This window comes from Melopsittacus undulatus, chromosome 4 (genome assembly GCF_012275295.1).
Source record: "Melopsittacus undulatus isolate bMelUnd1 chromosome 4, bMelUnd1.mat.Z, whole genome shotgun sequence".
In the NCBI taxonomy this organism is placed as follows: domain Eukaryota; kingdom Metazoa; phylum Chordata; class Aves; order Psittaciformes; family Psittaculidae; genus Melopsittacus; species Melopsittacus undulatus.
In genome coordinates, this window is record NC_047530.1 from 2841462 (window position 1) to 2861986 (window position 20525).

General features: G+C 47.9%; 1 protein-coding gene across 4 annotated transcripts; it reads left to right on the forward strand.

The window, feature by feature from the left end:
* Positions 1–103: 103 nt before the first annotated feature.
* Positions 104–17301, forward strand: RAB3IL1 (RAB3A interacting protein like 1). 4 transcript variants are annotated; one of them, XM_034061973.1, is made up of 12 exons: positions 104–228; positions 1994–2045; positions 4297–4531; positions 5018–5113; positions 6632–6709; positions 7022–7237; positions 10351–10479; positions 10579–10691; positions 11757–11780; positions 13418–13517; positions 14653–14719; positions 15114–17301. In XM_034061973.1, exons 2-12 carry the CDS (start codon positions 2032–2034, stop codon positions 15194–15196), a joined length of 1155 nt encoding a protein of 384 aa, XP_033917864.1. In that variant the 5' UTR covers positions 104–228; positions 1994–2031; the 3' UTR covers positions 15197–17301. The 4 variants fall into 4 exon arrangements, with proteins under 4 accessions (XP_033917864.1, XP_033917867.1, XP_033917865.1 ...); XM_034061974.1 differs by having other exon boundaries at positions 110–232; XM_034061976.1 differs by lacking the exon at positions 11757–11780.
* The last annotated feature ends 3224 nt before the right edge of the window (positions 17302–20525 follow it).

Here is a 20525-nt window from a genome sequence, read left to right on the forward strand (position 1 = left end):
CGTCCCCTCCCGGGCCTCCCCCCGGGCCTCCCCCCGCTCCTCCCTCCCGGCCCCGCCGGGCAGCACTGCGCAAGCGCACCTCGATCCCGGTTCCCCCCCACTCCCGGGAGCGCGTCCTTCAGGCGGAGCCGGAGCGCTGGGGCCGGCTCCGGGCATGGGGGAGGCGGCGGCAGCAGCAGTGGCTCCTCCACCCTGAGCGGCGGCTGCGGGACCCAGCATGCGGCGGGGGTAGGTCCGTGAGCCGGTTGTTAGCGGTGGAGCCTGGGGGGAGGCGGTTGGGCGCTGCGGGCCTGCGGTGTGGGGTACCCGGGCCTACGGCCCCCCGAGCGGGGTGAGGGGGGAGCCGGTGGCTCCGCGGGGCCGCGCTGGGTTGCTGAGACCTGGGGTGTCTGAGGGTCCCCTCGGGCTTCCATTGGGTTTGCTGTGGTTGTTGTTAGCGCTTCGTGTCCTTGCAGCCCTAAACCTGACGGCTTCTCCGGTCTCGGGGCTCTGCAGCTGTGGTTGTGTGGAAGTCAAGAAAGGAGAAGGGCTGCCCCATTCCTGGCAGTGTTCAAGGCCAGGTTGGACGGAGCAAGCTGCTCCAGTGGGAAGTGTCTCTGCCCGTGGCAGGGGGTTGGAACTGGATGAGCGTTAAAGTCCTTTCCCACAGTAACCAGTCTGGGGTTCTGTGACAGAATAAGGACATACCGTGTCCATCAGCAGCCCTCAGGTGTAAGGACACAGTGGGTGATTGCTGAGGCAGATATAAGAGATAGAAGTTATGTGTTAAGCTAAAATAAAATGCTACAATATACTCTGCCTAAAGCTCCTGGGAGACCCTTTACCGAGCTCTTAGTGGGGTGGTGAGAGATGCTGGTTCATGGTGGTGCAGGATGGCAGCAGTCAGGGATCTGTCCCATCTGGATGAAGCACTCAGGTCCTCTGTGCAAGCTGGAGGGCAAGAGTTTAACCTGGAGAGACTCACGGGGCTGTTTGTAAGGGAAATAACCCCGTCGGATCAGCACTGCAGGAACATGTGGGGCCCGCTGGAAAAAGTGCAGATCCTGCACATTTTTTTGCTTTTTCTACAGAAACTGACTTCAGAAGGTTGTTTGGGTTGTTTTAGGGGTTTTTTTTCTTTTTTGTACAAGTTTGCATTTGTTGTGTCTGTATGGGACATTTAGGATATATTTTTCCATGAAAGACAGCTGACAGAGCAGCAGTAGCAAAAGTGTGCCAGTACACGGTGGTCCTTTGCTCTCTGGAGGTTTGTAGTTCAAAGCCCCAGCTTGATACTGGAGATGGGGCTTGGCTGGGCAGGAACCAGTGTAGCCAAGGCCCTTGTGGGGATTCTGTTGGCAGAGAATGCACTATTCCATAATAGAAATGATTTTTCAGGATAGGTTTTTAAGTCCCTTGGCATTACAGAGTGTGGGTGGGACTGTTTCATTCCTCAGTATCCTCCAGTTTTCTTCCACAGTGCATGGAAATACACTGGAATACCTGTCTCCCAAGACAAACAACTTTCATCTGAGAACTTGAGAGTCATAATGAAACAACGGGGGTTTTTTTCTTTCCTGTTATGTATGAGTTAGTTTGGCTGTCCTAGTAGTTTAGTGGAGTGTTGAAATGTCCCTTTTCCTTGCTGCTTGGTTTTGAATCTGGCTTTTCCTCCATGCTCTGATTGTTGCTTCCTTCTGATCACAGAAGCTGGAGGTGCTAGGACTGGCTGGCTCCCTTCTGGTGTATTTCCTTTCTAATGCAGAAGTACCTGGAGGGATGTGTTCTCTGCAGCTTACTCTGTATAATCTCAAAAGTCCACAGCAGTGAGAGCATCCACTATGCCAGCTGAGAGATGGTTTAAGTGTTGAACAGACCTCTCTGCTTGCCATGCTTCCTGTGCCCCATGGCAGATCCACTTCATGAATTGGTCTCATTAAATCTCCACATTCCTGTAGTGTGTTTCATTCCTTCCTTTGGGTCATTCTTTTACTTATTCTCTCCCATTTCCTAGTGTTTGGAGCCTTTGGAGACCTCCTTATCCCATTAGCGATGTCACTGTTTAGGTAAGTGATGTGTGTTAGCTAATCTTGACCTTTCTAAACCATTTCATTTCTTCTGTGCAGTTCTGCTTTTCCTCTGATTAACCAGATGTGCCAACAGAACAGCCTATCTGGATGGAGCAGGCACTGCATGCCCTGGACACCATGTAGTTCTCACTTCAGTAGTCTCTTGCACCTCAAACTGTAGATGCCTGCCCAGTTTGGGAGTTCCTGTTGGTCATGGCTTGCTCAGTCAGCCTTATCCCTCCATGTTTGTGCATATCACTTTTTATCAAGCAGTGCCAGCATGCTGAATAGCTCAAGGTGAACTTTGCTTGGAGGAGCTGTCTGTCCTTTTTCCTCTGGCCAAAACCAATTTTATTTTCTTGCCTTTTCCCCAACACACCCTTTCATGTTATCTTCCATACTTCCAAAGTTAGTAGTATCACTGGGATGAGCCTCCTTTTCCGGATCTTCACAGTGAATGTTTAGTGAAAGCAGGTGAGGTCAATGGGATATTAGTTAGTTTCTGTTCTTTCCTATATTCTGAACACTGATGTATGACTATCCTTCTGTTGTATCAGTTGGCATCACACTGCAGCAGGGATCTTGTGCTCTTTGTCTTCCAAGGGTTCAAATAGTGTTCTGTGTGTCCTTTTCCATGTGCTTTCCTGTGGTACCTGAGCTGAATTAGCTGCAAGCTGCTTTTTCTTTCCCTCTTTGGAAGATGACTGTGGACAACTTGCACATGGACAGCTTTGGGGGGTAGAAAGGGAAATAAGGGAAAACAAGGCTCTTTTGAGTTGCCCATGGCCAAGCAGATAAGCCCAGTGTGGGGCTGGAGTAAGAGTGAGGAGGAAGAGGGAGGCCTGGCTTGAATACAAGAGGTAGGGCAAATTTAGGAGACGAAAACAGATTGGGAAGAGGGGAAGTGAACCTAACCAAAAGAAGGTGATAGCTTCTCTTCAGGAGAAGGCAGTGGAGAAGAAGCAGTAGCCAGAAGGAGTGTGCAGGAGGAGGGGTTGGTGCTGTACATGGAAGAGGAAAAAGGACAGACGGCTCCTCCAAGCACTCAGCTAAGGCTTGTGACCCAGAGATAACCAGCAGCAGGTTAATCTGTAGTGCAGTGTGTGGGTCAAGCTGAGTGGCTGGGCACGATAGAAAGCTTCCATGTGTGCAAGACTTGATCGCTGACTTCAAACGACAAATGGCTGCATGAGGACATTTTAGTGCATGAAGAAGGGGTGATGCACATGCTCAAGACAACACTAATATTGCAGTGCCCTGTCATGCAGGAAATAAAGCCTATACCTTCCTCTCATAAGACCCCATCAACTACAAAGCCTACTAAATTCATCAAGCTTCTTCCAGGGTCTGTATTAGTCTGACAGTTGGCAAAGTCCTGCTGAGCACTAGGGAAAAAGATATCCTGAGTGACTCTTCTGGTTTCTTCTTTCTAGTACATCTCTACTTGCCAGCCACTGAAACAAAAAAAAACAGGGCTTCATCTCAGCTCAATGGAAAGACACTGGTTTAGAGAGCTCTGTGGAGGACTCTGGTGGGAAACCACTGGTTAAAAACCGATTCCTGCAAAACAAGGGCAAGAGGGAGAAGAAAGTGGGTTTGTAGTGAGGGGATTAAGATCTGTACATTGATAGGGAATGGGAGAGTTGTACTCACTTTTCCTTACTACTTTGCTTCAGAGTGTCTCTGAACTTAGCTCTGCTGAGTGTATACTGGCATCCTAAACAAGCCAGCTGCAGAGGGTTGCTCTCTAAAGCCGGTGAGAATGGGATTCCTGGAGTAGCTGGCCTTACTTCTCCTGCTTTGTCCTGAGTTAATAGTATCTGAGACATGCTGGTTGAGAAGGATTACGGCAGGAGTTACTAATAGCACTGTGTTGCCTGTTAAGTTTGGTGCGTCCAGTATTACTTGTGAGGGAATACTCACTGTTGAGAAACCAGACCTCTTAAAAGGAGTGCAGGCTGGGCACCTCAAACTAGACTTGGTGTGATTCTTAAAGGTCTCAGGCTAGGAGTGGAGGTTGCCCCTAAAGTCTTTATTTTAGATCATTTCTTCTGTTGCCAGGCGGGAAGCAATCCATGCCAAAAGGGTAAAGAACTGGTGCAGCTGCTTCTGCCTTCTTTGTCCACTATCACCTTCCCTGCCTCACCTGAGTGCCTGTGAGAGGCTGGAGGTGGAGGCTGGTGTTGAGTGTTAGAAGAAGGCTATGAATCACCCCCATATAAAGTTTCACTGTGTTGGTAACCCACAGCCAGGCCAATTTTGAGGAAGACAGCCAGAAGCAACCAGCTATTGGACACTGGAAACCACTAATGCCATCCAAAGGGAACAAGGAGGAGCCAGAGACTGGATGCCAGGATGCTGGAGGTGTGGATGAAACCCAGTCCACTGAGCAGCTCAACATGTCACGTCTACGCAGCTCTTCAGTGGAAATCCGTGAAAAAGGATCTGAATTCCTGAAGGAAGAGCTGCACAAAGCACAAAAGGTAGGGCACAGAGTTTGTGAGAATACTGAGGATGGTGGCATAGATTTGAGCAGTGGGGATGTTCCTAGAGGTGATGCTAAGGGGAACAGGGTCTGAATGTGGCTGTGCCGCAGTCTGGAGCAGGCAGAAAAGGACAGAGATTATGCTGAGGTGGCCGTAAAGTGCTTTGAAGCAAGGTCATGAGTTGCATGACCCGAAGCCTCTGTGCCAACATCCATATTTCCTCCTGGAAATCTGCTGCAGAAAGCAGTTGGAGGCAGGCATTGCTTACTGTGGAGCCTCCCTGATAATGGCAGATAAGCAATTCCAGCCTAAAAAGCCTGCTAGAACTTGGGGAGGGACATGGAGTGGTGTACACAGGAGTCTTAGACCAGGGATCCATGCTGTGGTGGAAGGAAAGGTTATGATTGACAAGTTGGGCCAGGCAGGCACAGCACTACTGGGGCCTGCTGTGAGCTCATGTGTCTCTCTCCATTTCCTCAACAGGAGCTGAAGCTGAAGGACAAAGAATGTGAGAGATTATCAAAAGTCAGAGAACAACTGGAGCAGGAACTAGAGGAGTTAACAGCTAGCCTATTTGAGGTCCCACCCTCTTCCTTTTCCCATAATTTCTTAAACTAAGCTTACATCTAACTCCTTTAAGACAGGCTTTCCCTGAACTTCCAGCCATCTCCTCCCACAGCTTCCTCCTTTCTCCTGTTTTCCTTTTCCCATGTTGAGAAGTGGAGCTGGGCAGTGCTGCAGGCACAGCCTCAGAGCAGGGGCTTGTAACTTCTCCTGGGGAGTATTTACTTGCATTTCTTTCCCCTTTCAGCAGCCATGGGGTGGCATAAAGAGCACATTAGGTATGGGTCTCCATCTGGTAGCAAAAACAGATGTGGGGATGGTTATAGCTGGAGCCAAGAATAGCTCTCTGCCCCTCTCCTATGCATGCTCTGAGTCTGGGAAGCAGCTGCTGTATAATAGAGATGATTCTCTGGCTCATGTCAGTCCTTGCTTGGGGTGGGAACAAGCTGGATGTCCTCATATGCTCTGCTCCAGTGATTGTTCAGAAGGCCTGTTGGTTGGGTATTTCTTGTAACATGATTCTTACCAAGCTCTTTCCTGGCAAGATCCCATTTACCAGCAGCTCTAATGTCTGGATTTGACTGAGCAGTAAGGAAAAAAACAGAGTCCATCTGTACCTTTGAAACACAGGCTGGTGCCGAGTGTGAGGGCCAGGAGAGCATCCCCTGATGGAGGCTTGGTTTCCTGGGCTCAGGGTAAACATAGAGGTAATGTAGTTGAGGGTTGTTCATTTCCTTTGATGACCTTGGAAAGCAGGGAGGCTCCAGCTGGGATTCACACCACTCCCCTCATCCTGTGAGAGATGCTTTTAAGCTGCCTCTGCCATTTGGTCTCCACCTGAGCTACAGCTTCTGCTGTGTTGCAGCCATGCCCAGTGCAGTGAGAGCTGGCCTGTCTGCAAGGGAAGTGGGAGCAAAGTGCAGTAACAAGTAAGAGCAATGACCTCACCAGTGAGGAGCCAAGATGTGGAGCACAAGTCTGGATCAGGATTAGTGCCACAGACAGAAACCAAGGTCATAAAACAGTCCAGTGATCAACCAGCAAGTCTGCTGTGACTGCAGTGACAGCACAGGGATGAGGTTGAGTCAGGAAACCAAGCTGAGCCAAGTTCAGAGTTGCAGAGGTATTGGACTGGGTGCAAACACAACTGCTCCACAGCAGTGATGTAGCACAGATGGGTACTAATGTTAAAGCCTCAGCTTTAAACAGTTCCCAAGGGCAAGGAGGGGCAGGCACTTGCTTCTCCCTTTCTTCATAGCACCTCATATCGGTGAAAGAGATGACCTTGGATTTGGACAGCGAAACTCTTTAGTTAAGTCAACTATGCACTCCAGACTCTGGCACTCAGAGCTTTCTCTGGGAAATTCTGGGAGAAGGCTCTGCACAGATGGCAGAGTAAAACCCTTTGTTGTGACGGTGATGTCTGTCCACCTGCTTGCTTGCCCTGAGCATGTGATACAGCAGAGCTTTGGCCTGGCATGGTGGCTTTGAGTTGGGGCTGCAACAAGCTGACTCAAATTCTCTCTGGTCCAGGAAGCACACAAGATGGTGAGAGAAGCAAACACTAAACAGGCGGCATCAGAGAAACAGCTGAGGGAGGCACGGGGGAAGGTAAGAATTCCACTCTCTATGTCTTATCTCTGTGCTAGGTTGATGCCATCCCTGCCCAGCCTGGCCATGGTGCTGTTTGGCTGGAGGAGAGTAAAGTCTGTCTGAGATTCTGCACTTGCTCTGTTCCTTCTCCAGCAGACGCTGATTGAGGGGGGTAAAGGCATCCTTGCAGCATACTGCTGATCCAGCTCCCCTTTGAGAGATGGATCAGGGAATTGTAGCTGGATCCCTATAACTTTAGTGTTTGGTGGGGTACAGCAAGCTCAAGCTCAGGAGGTGCTGAAGGTGCTGACTCTTGCCTTGTTCCCTCAGATCGACATGCTGCAGGCAGAGGTAACAGCTTTGAAGACACTGGTCATCACATCAACACCTTCTTCTCCAAACCGGGAGCTGCACCCTCAGCTCCAGAGCCCTTCTAAAGCTGGCTTCAGGAAGGGCCATGGACGAAACAAAAGCACCAGCAGTGCAATGATCTCAGCTGCCAGCCAGAATGTGACTCCAGAGCCTGTCAGCCGTGAGTGCAAAGAGGTTGGTGAGGGCCATTCACTGCACTGCCCTTGGAGCCACTGTTGTCACTGTGCACAGGGAGCTGTGTGGCTTTTGCCTTGGGTTTCCTGGAGAGCTCTGTGGCTTCAGTGTTAGGAGAGGTTGTTTGTGCAGTAATGTGGCTTGTTCCCTTATTTTGTGCTGAGGCAAGCTCTGGAGGGTTTCCATTTGTGGAGATTTCCTCTTCTGAGAAGCATGTTGAAGGCTGCGTCAGGACAGCTGCTGGAGGAAGCAGCCAGAAGGTCCCTGTAGGGCATGGACAGATTCAGGAGTTACCAGTGCTGAGAGTGGATGTGTCAGGAATTGCTGGGCAGAAGAGAGTTGCTTGCTGCACCTTGGCAGTTGAGTCCACTGCCTGTTCTGGTGTGATTTGCTGTTGTTTCTTCTGTCTACCTATTTTGGCTTGGACACCAAGACACCTCCATCAACTTCTGGTCACTGTCACTTGCTCTTTTCTTGGGCATTTCACTGTTCTTACTCTTCTTTGCAGAGCACAGTGGAATTATATTTAGTTCCTTCCTCACTGGAGGAACTGGGCAGGGAAGTATAAAAAGCATTTATGAATATCCTTCAAACAAACCCTATTTAATTCCCTTTGGTGATCCTTTGATAGTCCCCCATCTGCTGTGACCATTGGTGTAAGTAATGCTTCTTCCTGCTAGCAGGACCTTTCCATCTGGGAACTTTCCACTAGCTAGATGTATTTGCAGCTGTCCTGGGAAGCAAGAAAGGAAATGAATGAGAAGGTGGTTGGGGAACATGTCTGCCTAGTGACTTTTTGGGTGCTGCAGCCTGAAAAATTGTTGAGGGAACACAAAGGCACCCAGTCACTTGGTTTGCGTGAGAACACATGCAGAGTGGCCGCTTGTGAAATGAAGGCTCTCACCAAACAGGACTGTGCTGGCAGCACTGATTAATGTCTGCTTTTGACAGTGGATTCAGTGAATGTGCCTTGTCAGCTTCTGCACAGTGCTCTTGATAAAGTTTGGCTGAAATGCTTCAAGCAGCATTGGCTATAGTCATCGTCCTGAGATAGCAAAAGCCATGAGAGATGAAGATCCTTTAACTATTCACAGACAGAGAGGAGCAAAGGTTATATGAGAAAGGAAGCCAAAGGAAAATGAGTCTGATAACTGTGAAGGCCTGGTTTCTAGTGGTCAAACGTGGAACAGCCCAGGTATGCTGGAAGCTGCAGTCAAATGCAGTCAGTTAGAAGCTACTTTGAGGGATGGGATGAAAAAGTTTTCAGTATTTTTAAGGACCTGTGAGCTCTCCCAGTGCTACCCATTCCTTCAGTCAGAACAGATTTGGGCTTGTCATTTGTGTAGGCAACTTCCACATGGTGCAGATAGCCTGAGCTTTAAAATGCCAATTCCAAAGTGACTACTAATTTTATGTATCCAGGATGGGATGCATGTTTTTTTTAACTTGCTAATTTCTGTCTCTCAAACTCCTTAATAGCCTATGTGAGAGGTGGTAAAAGGGAACCTGGCATTCAAAGAGTTGGTGCTCTATGGAAAGCACATGCCATATCTTAAACTGAGCCCAAAAATGTCAGAATTTGTTCTGGTTTTCCACCTCAAGCTGAAGACAAAAGGTGAGGATTGTGATCCTGTGATTTCTTAAGCAGTGTGCTTAGTTCCCTGGAAGGGAGGACTTGAGCCTTTCTTTGTATCTTCTGGTTTGTCTCATGTTTGTTACTTCCCTTTCTTGCCTGTCTCTCTAAACCTTTCCCTTCACTGTCTATCTCTTTCTCTGCCCTCAAAGTCTGGGTTACCTGCTCTCCTCTCTCTGCTCTTCTGTTTCATCCCTGGGAAGGCAATCCACATCACCTATGAACCAAGCTGGCAGGCCTTGGGGGCAGATGCTTCCTCGTCCTTGCAGCAGGTAACCTTTCTGGTCAGCACTGGTGATGGGTGGGATACATCTACCTCTCACACTTCCAGCCTTTCAGTTCCAGCTTCCTTTTATGCTAACCTCCATATTTTGTTTTCTTTTTGTTTTTCTCCATTTGTTTTTCCATCTTGTGGCTCTGAAGCTGTCTCCTGGTGCCAGGTGAGCAGTGTCCATAGCATAGAATGAATGTGCTAGAACTCAGACCTATTTTCAGCTTTCTTCACTCATGTTCTTTGTGTTGCTCAGCAGGGTTTCTTTAGTTTTGTTTTTCCTTTCACCAGCTTTAACAGGATTTGCTGGCCTTTTAAGGAGAAGCCCTGTCAGTCAGGTTGGTGGTTTGGCTGCTGATCCATCTGGGATTTAAATGCCAGGTGCCAGAGACTCTCTCCATCCAGAGATGGAGGAAACAACTTTCATGCTGGCACAGGGGATGGGAGCAAGCTCTGTCCTGGGTCCCATGTCACTGAGCAATGATAATGCTTGCAAGCCCAAGGCAATGAGCAGATATTAGAATGAGGAAAGCTGTTCCTGTTCTTTGAGCTCCCTTTGAGAGAGCTCTTCCTACACTCAGCTTGCCTCTGCAAGCCTGTATGGCTTTCCAGTGTTCCCATTACTTCTGCAGCTCCACAAACACCAGAGTTCTGGGCTTGAACTGGTCTTTAAAGGGCTGGCATAGCCTGTGAGCTCGTTCTTGGGCTCACTGAATGCAGTCCTGCTGATGGCTGTTTATTCATAGCTTTTTCCAATTCATCCTTTTCTGTAGCAATCCTTCCCTTACAAAAGGGTTCTGCCTTCTGAGTCCTGGATGCCACTATGCTTTGTCATTCAGCTGCTCTCATCATTCCTGCCATGGGCTGAGTGAGCACTTGGTCTGTTTGGTGGTTGTGTTGTGGCTTTCTTGTAGCAGAGGTGCTGCCTCATCTTGGAGAAAGATGAGATAGAGAGGTGCCTGCAGGTTCCTGGCAGAATAAGCCCACTATGGCTGTGTCAGTCTGGCACAGAACTCCTGATGGGTGGGAGATGAAAGATGGTTGGAGCAAACCAGCTTCCCCTCAGACACTTCTGTGGTGTCTGAGCCTCTCTAGCTGCCAAAGCAGATGCTTTGTAGTTAGGTTACCTGCATAGTAAAAGAAACCTTTTGATATTGTGTCTGTCCGCTCACTTTCCCTCTCCCCACTCCTCTTGGACACTTGCTGCAGGTCGACTCCATTTTATTTGCCGAGTTCCAGGCCTGGAAGGAATCTCCAACCTTGGATAAATCCTGCTCCTTCCTGGACAGAATTTATCGGGAAGATGTAGGACCTTGTCTGGACTTCACTAAGCAGGAGGTGAGTGCTGGAAAAGGAGGACAAAAACTCCACAGCATCAAAGTTACACCTTTATGGATGTGACCTTTGCACATTCCTACTCTTTTCTCTTTGCCACAGCTTTCAGAGCTGGTGCGAGTGGCTGTGGAGCAGAATACACTCACCATTGAGCCAGCTGCTTCTCAGACACTGCCTATGGTGAAGGTCTCAACAGAAGAGTGTGGTGGCCCAAAGTAAGGAACTATGTTTATGCTCTCTTGTCATCTCTGCTACTCATCTTTTTGTACCGTCTAGTGGAGTTTGGCCAGGCCTTGCTTATTCAGTTGAGCTGAACAGTTCAGTTCAGTTCAACAGTTCAGCTGAGTATTCTAGCCTATGACCAGTGGTAGTTCAGCTCCATGAGAATGGGAATTAGCTCACTTGATGTACTGTAGATGACTGTTTTGGGAGATAACCTAGTGATGTGTTAATGCCCTTCGCCTGGGATAGGTTTGGAATTTTTTCCCCTTAAGGTAGCAACTTGTTTAATATTCTCTAAAGGTGTGTTTGTGCATAACTTAGGGTGAAAGAATTAAGTCAGAATCACAGAGTGCTGAGGCACTGGCAAAGGGTGCCCAGGGAAGCTGTGGCTGTCCCATTCCTGGCAGTGTTCAAGGCCAGGTTGGTTGGGGCTTGGAGCAACCTAGTCTAGTGGAAGGTGTCCCTGCCCATGGCAGGGGTTGGAACTGGATGAGCTTTAAGGTCCCTTCCAACACAAACCAGTCTGGGATTCTATGATTATCTCATGTTCTTGCATCTTGTGATGTTTGAGCTCACCTTATGCTCTTGACCTTGCTGGTGCACCAGGTGGGTTTGAGTCTAGGTCAGAAGATACCTCCTCTTGCTGCATATCATCTTTCCCACTTTACCATCAGAACTGGGGCTATGGCCGCTTCACAGCTTGTGTGACTGTATCTGATATGACAGACAACTTGAGATTTACTCAAAGAGGAGGAGCTTTAGCAGATATGACATGATATACCATATAAAGATAGGGGATTTTATTCAGCTACTGAATTTAAGTTCAGTCAGGGCTCTCTCTCTTTGTTCTTCCCTCCCTTACCTTCAAGCATGTTCTAAGCTAAGGTGTTTTTGTAACAGTGAATGCTGCATGCAGGTTTCCTACTACTCTCCTCTGCATTTTCTGTCATCTCTAGGCAAACCATTCCACGAGTATGTGTCAGGCCTGTTCCAAGAACAACCCATCCTGTGTTTATCCTTATTGGTTTCCTTTGATTTCTTTTTTTATGTCTTCACAGTGGGTTCCGGTCACAAATTGTAACGTAAGTGAAGTATTTATTTTTCAGTGAGTGATCAACGATCTCTAATCCATTAACAAGTTACTAATTTAGTGCCATTTAGAAGCATTGAGGCTGGAGCTGAGCTAAGCTAACTTTTTAACCCTGTTTAATTTCCACCCAGACACAGGCCAGTAAGGAATTTTGCTATTGGCAATAAATGCCCAGAAGGAATTTGTTCCCCTTTGTTTCCCAGTTGCAAAACACCAATTTTTATATGGCAACTTTGGACATGCTATAGAACAGCATGAGGATGGTCAGGGGCTAGAGCACCTCCTGTATGAAGACAGGCTGACACAGTTGGGGCTGTTCAGCCTGGAGAAGAGAAGCTGCGTGGAGACCTCAGAACGGCTTTTAGTGTCTGAAGGGCGTACAAGGATGCTGAAGAGGGACTCTTCATCAGGGACTGTAGTGATAGGACAAGGGGTAACAGGTTCAAACTGAAACAGGGGAAGATCAGGTTGGATATAAGGAATAAGTTTTTTACTGTGAGGGTGGCTTACAGCCCACGCTTCCACTCTTAGCTAAATATTTGCCTTGCTAGCAGTGGAAAGCAAGCACAGAATGTGCTCAGAAGCTCTCCGAAACATCTGTCCCTGTGGTTTGTCCTCTTCCATGGCCCACAGAGCAAGTTTTTGCAGCTGGAGAGTGATGTCCCACTTCTGGTAGGACCACTAAGTCTCTGAGGAACATGGTGATGACCATGCAGCAGAGTATTCTGTTTTACTGCTTTAAGTGGTGATGAAAGGAGGACAACTGGCTGGTGCTGGGAACCATTTGACTTGCAAGTAGGGGAATGAAATGGCAAGAAAATAAGAGGTGTGCTGCAACCTTGGTGGTTACATCTGTTGATGTAACATCTCTTTCCCTGGGAGCTGAGCTGTCTTGAAAAGACTTTTCTTTGCTGTCTGAAATCTCCTTACAGTTGTGAAGCTAAGCTTCTTCCCTGTCTGTGCAAGAAGGGAGGGATTGCTTGTTCATAGGAACTACAAGCCTCAGTGAAAGTCTCCATGAAGTCAGTAGAAAAATCACTTTATGTGGCTTCAACTAGAACAGGTTCAAATCAGGCCCAAGTTAGTAAAGAGGAGTCTGGCATAACAACTGTAGTGTGGCTTGTTTTGAGCTCTCAGCATGAGCATTTTCTGCTCAGATGCTGGATTTACCTGTTTTGGGACTAGGTTTGGTCCTCAGCCAGCATGTTTGTGCCCCATCAGGAAAGCTGAAGCACCTGAGTGGAGCTGCTTCAGCAAACGTCTTGTCTGGAACACAGAGATGTGCAAAGACTGGAGGACACTTGTTATACTCTGCTCCAGCCTCATCTCTTTAATGTTTTCTGTGGTTTTGTCTTGGGCTGTCTGCCAGGGAAAGGATACAGCCTTTGCTTGGGTGTGGAATGATTCATGGTTCCAGATATTTAGCCTACGGCCTCCTAAACTTGCCGTTTATGGAATCTTTCTAGGAGCCAAAGGCTCGTATCAACCATGGGATTTTATTTCTTCAGTTGACTGACACAGATCTGGCTTCTGAGCTGCCACTTCCTCCTCTTGTGGATAGTCATGGGGCTGTTGAATTGCTGTGCAGTGGATTGGTGAAGGCTGAAGTGTTTCTTCCTTTGCTTGCAGGAAATGTGCTCTGAGTGGCCTCCCAAGGACCTGCAAGCACCGCATCATGCTGGGGGATTCTGGGAATTACTACTACATTTCACCATCCTGCAGGGCCAGGGTAAGTCCTCCACATTCCCAGTGTGCCTCAGCCCTCCAACAGTGTTCCAAGCCCTGAAATGAAGATGCACTTGAGGGTCAGCCCTCAAACTGGCAGACACCTGTGGGAACTGAATTTGTTCCTGAAGTCAAGGTGGCTCTTGATCAATGACAAGGGTGCAGGTTTCAGCCCTGCCTCACACTCCGGTGCTCTGCCTTATGTTCCTTCAGGCAATCTGCCTTCAGTGTGTTCACTTTCCATGGTTTGATTCAGTACAGGGCTTTGATTGTTTTGCTTTATTATTGTTTTAATTCTCCTTTATAAAACGCAGTAATTTTCTGCTCTTTAAATGCTGGCCCTTGTTACTGTTCCAGTACAGATCAGTGACTCAAATAGTTGGGAGAACAAGCTGTCCTTTCTCTGGAGGGAAGGAAGAAGATGAATGATTTGTTAATATTACTGCTGAGGCTCTGATTCAATGGAGCATTTTGGAAGTTTATTCTTTCTTCAGTTACATATCAGAGATCCTGCAACATGTGATTATTTCTGAGTCAAAAAGTCAGGTTTGTGCATGGACTTCAGTTGAATGATTTTTGTTGCACTAAAGAGACTAGCAGTCATAGAATCATAAAATCATGGAATGGTTTGGATCAGAAAGGGTCTTGAAGGTCATCCAGTTCCAACCCACTACCATGGTCAGGAACACCTTCCACTACAGCAGGTTGCTCCAGTCCCATCCAACCTGACCTTGAACACTGTAGGGATGGGACATCCACAGTTTCCTTGGGAAGCATGCACCAGTGCCTCACATAATGTGTCTCTAATGTCCTTACCTCCCTGCACAATCCTTTAACTCCAAAGATTTTTCTGCAGTCAGATAAGTCCTCTCTGAAGGAAAGTCATGGACTTTGCTGCCACATTTAGTGATTACTGATGTTTTACATCAGTAATTTGGAGTTCTTCCACAGTGTATCTCATGGATAGTGTATTATCTTGGCTTGGGATTGCAGATGCCCAGAGTTTTTGTTTTGGTTTGTTTAAAGCCAGCTTTCTTCCTATCTCTTGCCATCTGGTAGTACATAGTACTATTTCTCACGTGCTCAACACTAAGAGCTCTCCTTCTATAGCTGACTCTTCTTTCCCTTCTCTCCCTCAGATCACAGCAGTGTGCAACTTCTTCACATACATTCGCTACATCCAGCAGGGCTTGGTGAGGCAAGATGGTAAGAAGGGATAATAGCCGGCTATGGGGGGGGTGCCTACTGTGGGCCATTGGGAAGAATTGGGTCCTATTATTAAGAGGTGTGACAGGAACTGGGACCACTTGGGGTACTCTTATCTCCCTGTGTCTTTGGAAATAGTTAAATGACAAAAGCATGAGTGGGAATAGATTCACCTATTCCTTGCTCATCAGCTTGTTGGGATCTTTGCCCTGGGGTGGAGTTGGTGGGGGGGTGACCTGATGGGCCTGTGCTGCTGGGTGTTTGCTTCCCTCACTCTGGGGGTGAGCCTGGCTGGGCTGCACAGCATAACATGAGCTGGTGTCCAGCTGTGCATTGCTTACTGGTGTTTGGTGTTGATTTTCCTTCTCTTCCCCACACTTTTTTTACTTTGCAGTGGAGCTGATGTACTGGGAGGTCATGCGGCTCCGGAGGGAGATGTCTCTGGCCAAGCTTGGGTTTTATCCCAGCGAGATGTAAGCAGAGGCCTAAGCATGGAAGGAAACTGGTCCTGCATGAACAGCTTGTCAAACGTAGTCTGCCAAACAGAAGAATGCAATGCCTCTCCTGCAGCAGGCCTTACTTGCTCCCCATCTTTCTCTGCATGAAGCTGATCAAGGAGCAAGAAGCACAAGTTCCACCTTCAGCTGTCCCACGTCTCCAACTGTGAGCGGACTGTAGCTGCCATGCTACCATCTCAGAGCTGGGCTGGGCCTGGCTGCTCTGGGGTGGCTGCCTATAGACTGTCCTCTATGGAGTCTCCTATATGCAGTGTATATCCATATGTTTTTTTTAAACTTTTATTTCTATATGCAAGCTGCTTTGGCATAACCCAAGGCCAGCCCTGGGCAAGTCAGGAGTCCTGGACCTTCTTTGTAAGCAAGTCTTTCAGGACAGATGCTGGCTGTCTGTCCATCTGATCCAGTTATTCCTTGGGGTGGAGGGTACTGTTCCCAGCCATATACTTAAGTCCTACTGACCACTTACTCCCCTAATGGCCTTGTAAATGCCAGCAGCACAAAATAATCTTAAGGAGAGCCATGAACAGCCTGTTTCCAAGTACTTCCTTGCTCCTTTGAAAGGAGCCTGCAAGAGAAGCTTTCTGCCAGCTGAGTCACAAAGAGGGATTTGTTCCTGGTTTTAGCTTGCGATTTGGCACAGGGTGATCCAGGCAGGGGGAACAGCCAGAGCAGGGGCCAGAGCTGTGCACCTGTGGTCTTCAGCAGAAGAAAGTGAGCTTGGAAAGCCATAACTCAGCTTGGCTGCAGTTAGTGCAGGATGTTTTCTCCTGCTCTAGAAAATCTGCTGCAGTTGCCACAGGCAGATGCAGACCTTGATGTGTTGGTGTCAGTCCTTGGTGCAGAAGTACCCCCATGGTGCTCTTAGAAACCTCACTCACAAACATGCCTTTGAGGTGTTCCTGCTCTGAGGGAGCTTTGGGCAGTGCTGTTCCCACTGTTTAGATAAAACCTGTGGTCCGGGCTGGGTTCTTCATGTTTCCAGAAGTAGCATGCCCAGGCTGGGCAGTCCTGAGGCCTCCCTTGTATGGCATAATACCTAGAAATGCATGTCCACTGAGAAACCCAGCTTCTGGGCTGCCATCCCCAATGAGGAAAACTGAGACATCTTTGTGTGCACATGAGGGATGTGGCTGTGGTTCCTGTGTGCCTCACAATGTTCTGGGAGGGATGTCATTAAAGCTGTTGGAGGCCTACTACAGCTTGAGCTCAGACCTAGGCTTGTTTATGCAGGGATGTGTTAAAGCCCATGACAATGTTTTGTAGCCAGTTTAGCTTTTTTTTGTCAGTGACTCAGGAATCTGCTCAGCCACCACCTACCCTGGGGTTTTCATCTCATGTGGCATTTTTGCAGTCTTGACTGTTTCCTCTGCCATCATTATAACTCTTACCTTAGCAAGTTGATGTCCAGAACCGCATCACCATCCTCAGCTCCAGTAAGTTTCATCCTCTCCTGAGAGATGCTACAGTAGGAACTCTGTATCATCAGTGGAGAAAAACTGAGCTGCTGTGTTTCTGCTCAGTAAAGGGAGGAATTAATAGGGAAGGTGAAAGTTCTTGTTTGGAATCTAATACGAGGACGGCTTCACAGCAGAGCTGAGAAAACCTCCCTGCAGAAGACCCCCATGAGCACAAGTTTTGCTGTCACTGAGCACACTCTCAGGATGGTACTGGGTTCTACCTTAGAGCTATACTGCAGATTCCAGCTCAGGTAAATCCTATCCCTGGCAGTTTCTCCTTGTATCTGTTCCCCCTGATCTGATCTCTATGTGTCCTGTGCCATTCACTGCTGCATTGCACCACCGATGTGGCTGCATTGCGGCCCTGGGAATGAGATGATCTTTCTGTGTAGATGTTTTGGTTTGAGGGCTGTTCCTGCTGCCCACGGTGTTACTTTGTAAAGCACTTTGAGATGAAAGGAGTTGAAGAAAAGCATTGTATAAGGTTGTCTTCCATTTGAAACAAAACAGAGCAATTTGTAGATTAATATGAAGTCACTCCGTTAACAGCGGGATGGTTGCACCCTGCTCTTTGTTACAGGAAAAATAAACTTTTGCTATTAACCTCTTTAAAAGTCTGGTTGCAGTTCTAGGGTTTGGTTGGGTTGGTTGGGGCACCTGTGTTTGGTTGCCAAGAGAAGAGTCAGGTTTGCTGGTACTGTGCTCTGTACTTCTGCCACCATTTGTCTCAAGGAACTGGGGTTTTAATGCTTCTCTTCATCTGTTTGCCCCTTCTGTAGCTGGTTGCTCCCTGACTTCACCCAGGGAATAAGTGATTGTTTTGGTAGTGAGCAGAGTTCTACAGGTATTTCTACATAGAATCATGGAATGGTTTGGGTTGGAAGGGACCTTAAAGCTCATTTCACACCAACCCACTGCCGCAGGCAGGGACACCTTGCACTCAAGCAGCTTGCTCCAAGCCCCTGTGTCCAACCTGCCCTTGAACACTGCAGGGATGGGGCAACCAAGTCATCCAGACATGAAAGAGGAAACCAACTGGTCATTGTGGAGCAGGGACAGCTCTGGTGGTGTATGCTCATCCCACCTGTGAGCAGAGCCACCAGGAGGGCCAGAGCACCCTGTATGGATGGGGGGCTTCAGGGAGGAGGTGGCAGCCACCAGGACCAGCAGCTGATAGAACAGAGTTATTGGAAGGGTTGTTCTGCCAAGCTCAGAGCTGTGTCTGCACATTCCTTCCCTGGTGGGTCTAGAATGGGCTGCTGCTGTGCTCAGGTAACTAAAGTTGTTCTGTGCTTTTCGGCTCCTGAGCTGTACTCTGTTAAGCAGCTGGGTTGTGAATTGGGAGCTGTGTTCAGAAATGGGTTTATTACATATTGGTTTTATTTATTTTTATTTTTCTTTATAGATTTTATTTTGTTTTTATTTTATTTTAATCCTACAGAGTCTATTATTAACAAGTAATACAAGAATCTCCAGGATACATACAAAGATGATTGAGTGAGTGGAACACCTCCCTTATGAGGAGAGGCTGAGGGAGCTGGGTCTCTTTAGCTTGGAGGAGACTGAGGGGTGACCTCATCAGTGTTTACAAATATGTAAAGGGTGGGTGTCAGGATGATGGAGCTAGGCTTTTTTCAGTGATATCCAGTGACAGGACAAGGGACAATGGGTGTAAACTGGAGCATAGGAGGTTAACATCAGGAAGAACTTCTTTACTGTAGGAGTGACAGAGCACTGGAACAGGTTGCCCAGGGAGGTTGTGGAGTCTCCTACGTTGGAGATATTCAAGGCCCACCTGGACAAGTTCCTGTGTGATGTACTCTAGGTTACCCTGCTCTTGCAGGGGGGTTGGACTAGATGATCTTTTGAGGTCCCTTCCAACCCTTGGGTTTTTGTGATAAATTTCCTCACTACTCTGATGAGGAGGAACTGAGGAAAGCTAGGTAACTCCACTTCTGGTAATCATGAATGGATACAGAGGGAGCTCTGATGCTTCAAATAGCTGTTGCTAGAGAAACATCATTCACTGAAGGTAGCATAGTTGTTTACAGTGTTTAAGAAATGATTCATTTGATGGTGTTGAGGCGCTGGCACAGGGTGCCCAGAGAAGCTGTGGCTGCCCCATCGCTGGCAGTGTTCTAGGCCAGGTTGGACGGGGCTTGAAGTAACCTGCTCTAGTGGAAGGTGTTCCTGGTTTGGAGCTGGATGAGCTTTAAGGTCCCTTTCAACACAAACCAGTCTGGGATTTTCTGGTTCTTTAAGAAAGAGACCGGCTTCTCTGGTTTGGTCCTACCCTGTGCAGCGTGGCCATATAGCCACAAGAGGGCGCAGGCAGACCAGGCAAGGCTTATCCTCCCCACCTATTCACCCTGCTAGAATGGAGCATCTCCATGGACCTGCTTTGCTTCTGCTCCTGCCTTTATGGAAGCATCAGTCCCGCTGGCCTGTCTTCTGCAGGGGCTTAATACGTGTATTTCTGCAGCCTGCCTCCACTGCTGGCAAACGAAGCTGGTCTTAGATGAGTGCCGTTTTCCTTAGGTAACTGAAGAATGTGTCTGTGATGTGGAAAGAAAGGATTTGGATTTCTTTAAGGGATGCTTGGATAGGCCAGAGCAACATTAAAAAGCAGTGACCAGGTAAGAGACTGTGAATGTTTTGCTCTCTGGGTCTTTAGGTGTAATGTCCTCACTGGAGTCAGTAGGGATTGCTGTTGAGAAACTTTCCTGTGGCTGGGAGCTGAACCATGAGGTTGGCTCCTAAGCCGCTATGATCTAAGCAGACATCACCCTGTCCCATATCCCCACCTGCCCACCTCTTCCACCAGAGCCTCCCTGCTGTTTTACCTCTCAGAAATAAACCATGGTCCAGTTGCCAGACCCTGTCCATGTCCATTGAACAGAGCCTTTGGGTCCTCCTGTATGTGCAGCTGTACAAACAGCATTCCTCCTTGTGCCGGTTTCCCTCACAGTGTAGGGTCTGCCAGCCTGTCCTGGGCCAAAAAAGAGTGTCAAAGAGTTTCAAAAAACATTGTAATGTGTTTGACTTGCTTGAAAAACAATGAGCAAAACCTCTTGAGAAGATTTTCTTCCCTTCCTCTCTCCTTTCTATATCCCTTTCTCTGCCATAAAGTCTAAAGGTGATTTTACATGTCTGGAGTTCTGTGCCCATAAACTAGTCTTTATGCAATCCCCCTTGAGTTCTCAGGCTCTGTAAGCATAAAAGCCTATCTGTGTGACCTTGACCTCCTTCTGGAGTTGATAAGGGAAAGAGCAAATGAGAGCAGAGTGCCTGTTTGCCCTGGAGATGCCTTAATAACTGCTAACAGTAGGACCAGGCAAGGCTGTGCTGTGTAGGACAGTACTGCTCAGTCATCCCTGTGACAATTCATGCAGAGAGGTTTGGCCAACTTGAGAAACGATGGTTTGCAGTAGTACTGTAGATGCACCAGAACAAATGGACATATAGCTTGATAGTATATCCATTGTGCAACCAGCATCTTCATGAGCAGCTTCTGCTGCTTGTTAGTATTGTCAGTAACCAAATTTGCAGGATGTGAGGCATTTGGCTTGGCACCAAAACACAGATAACCTGGCAGTTACAGCAAAAGGAACCAGAGATCTTCCTGTGGCTGTTTCCTGCCCCAGTTTTAGTGTAGATTATCCTGGTGGGTGCCAGTTCAGCTGCCTGTCTTGGAGCTTCAATTCTCCTATCCATTAAAATGGGAAATGATTAGTTTCCACCATGAAATGGATATTTGAAGCCCACCACTTCTATCTTGAGTAGGACTGACAAGGGGTGTGTGTGTACATGATATATTTGTTCTACCTGTAT

Bases quoted from the DNA above. Each gene is read 5' to 3' on its own strand.
- RAB3IL1 (XM_034061973.1), top strand. The intron at 4,532-5,017 runs GTAGGGCACAGA...TTTCCTCAACAG, and splicing joins AGCTGCACAAAGCACAAAAG to GAGCTGAAGCTGAAGGACAA. The intron at 13,518-14,652 runs GTAAGTCCTCCA...TCTCTCCCTCAG, and splicing joins CACCATCCTGCAGGGCCAGG to ATCACAGCAGTGTGCAACTT.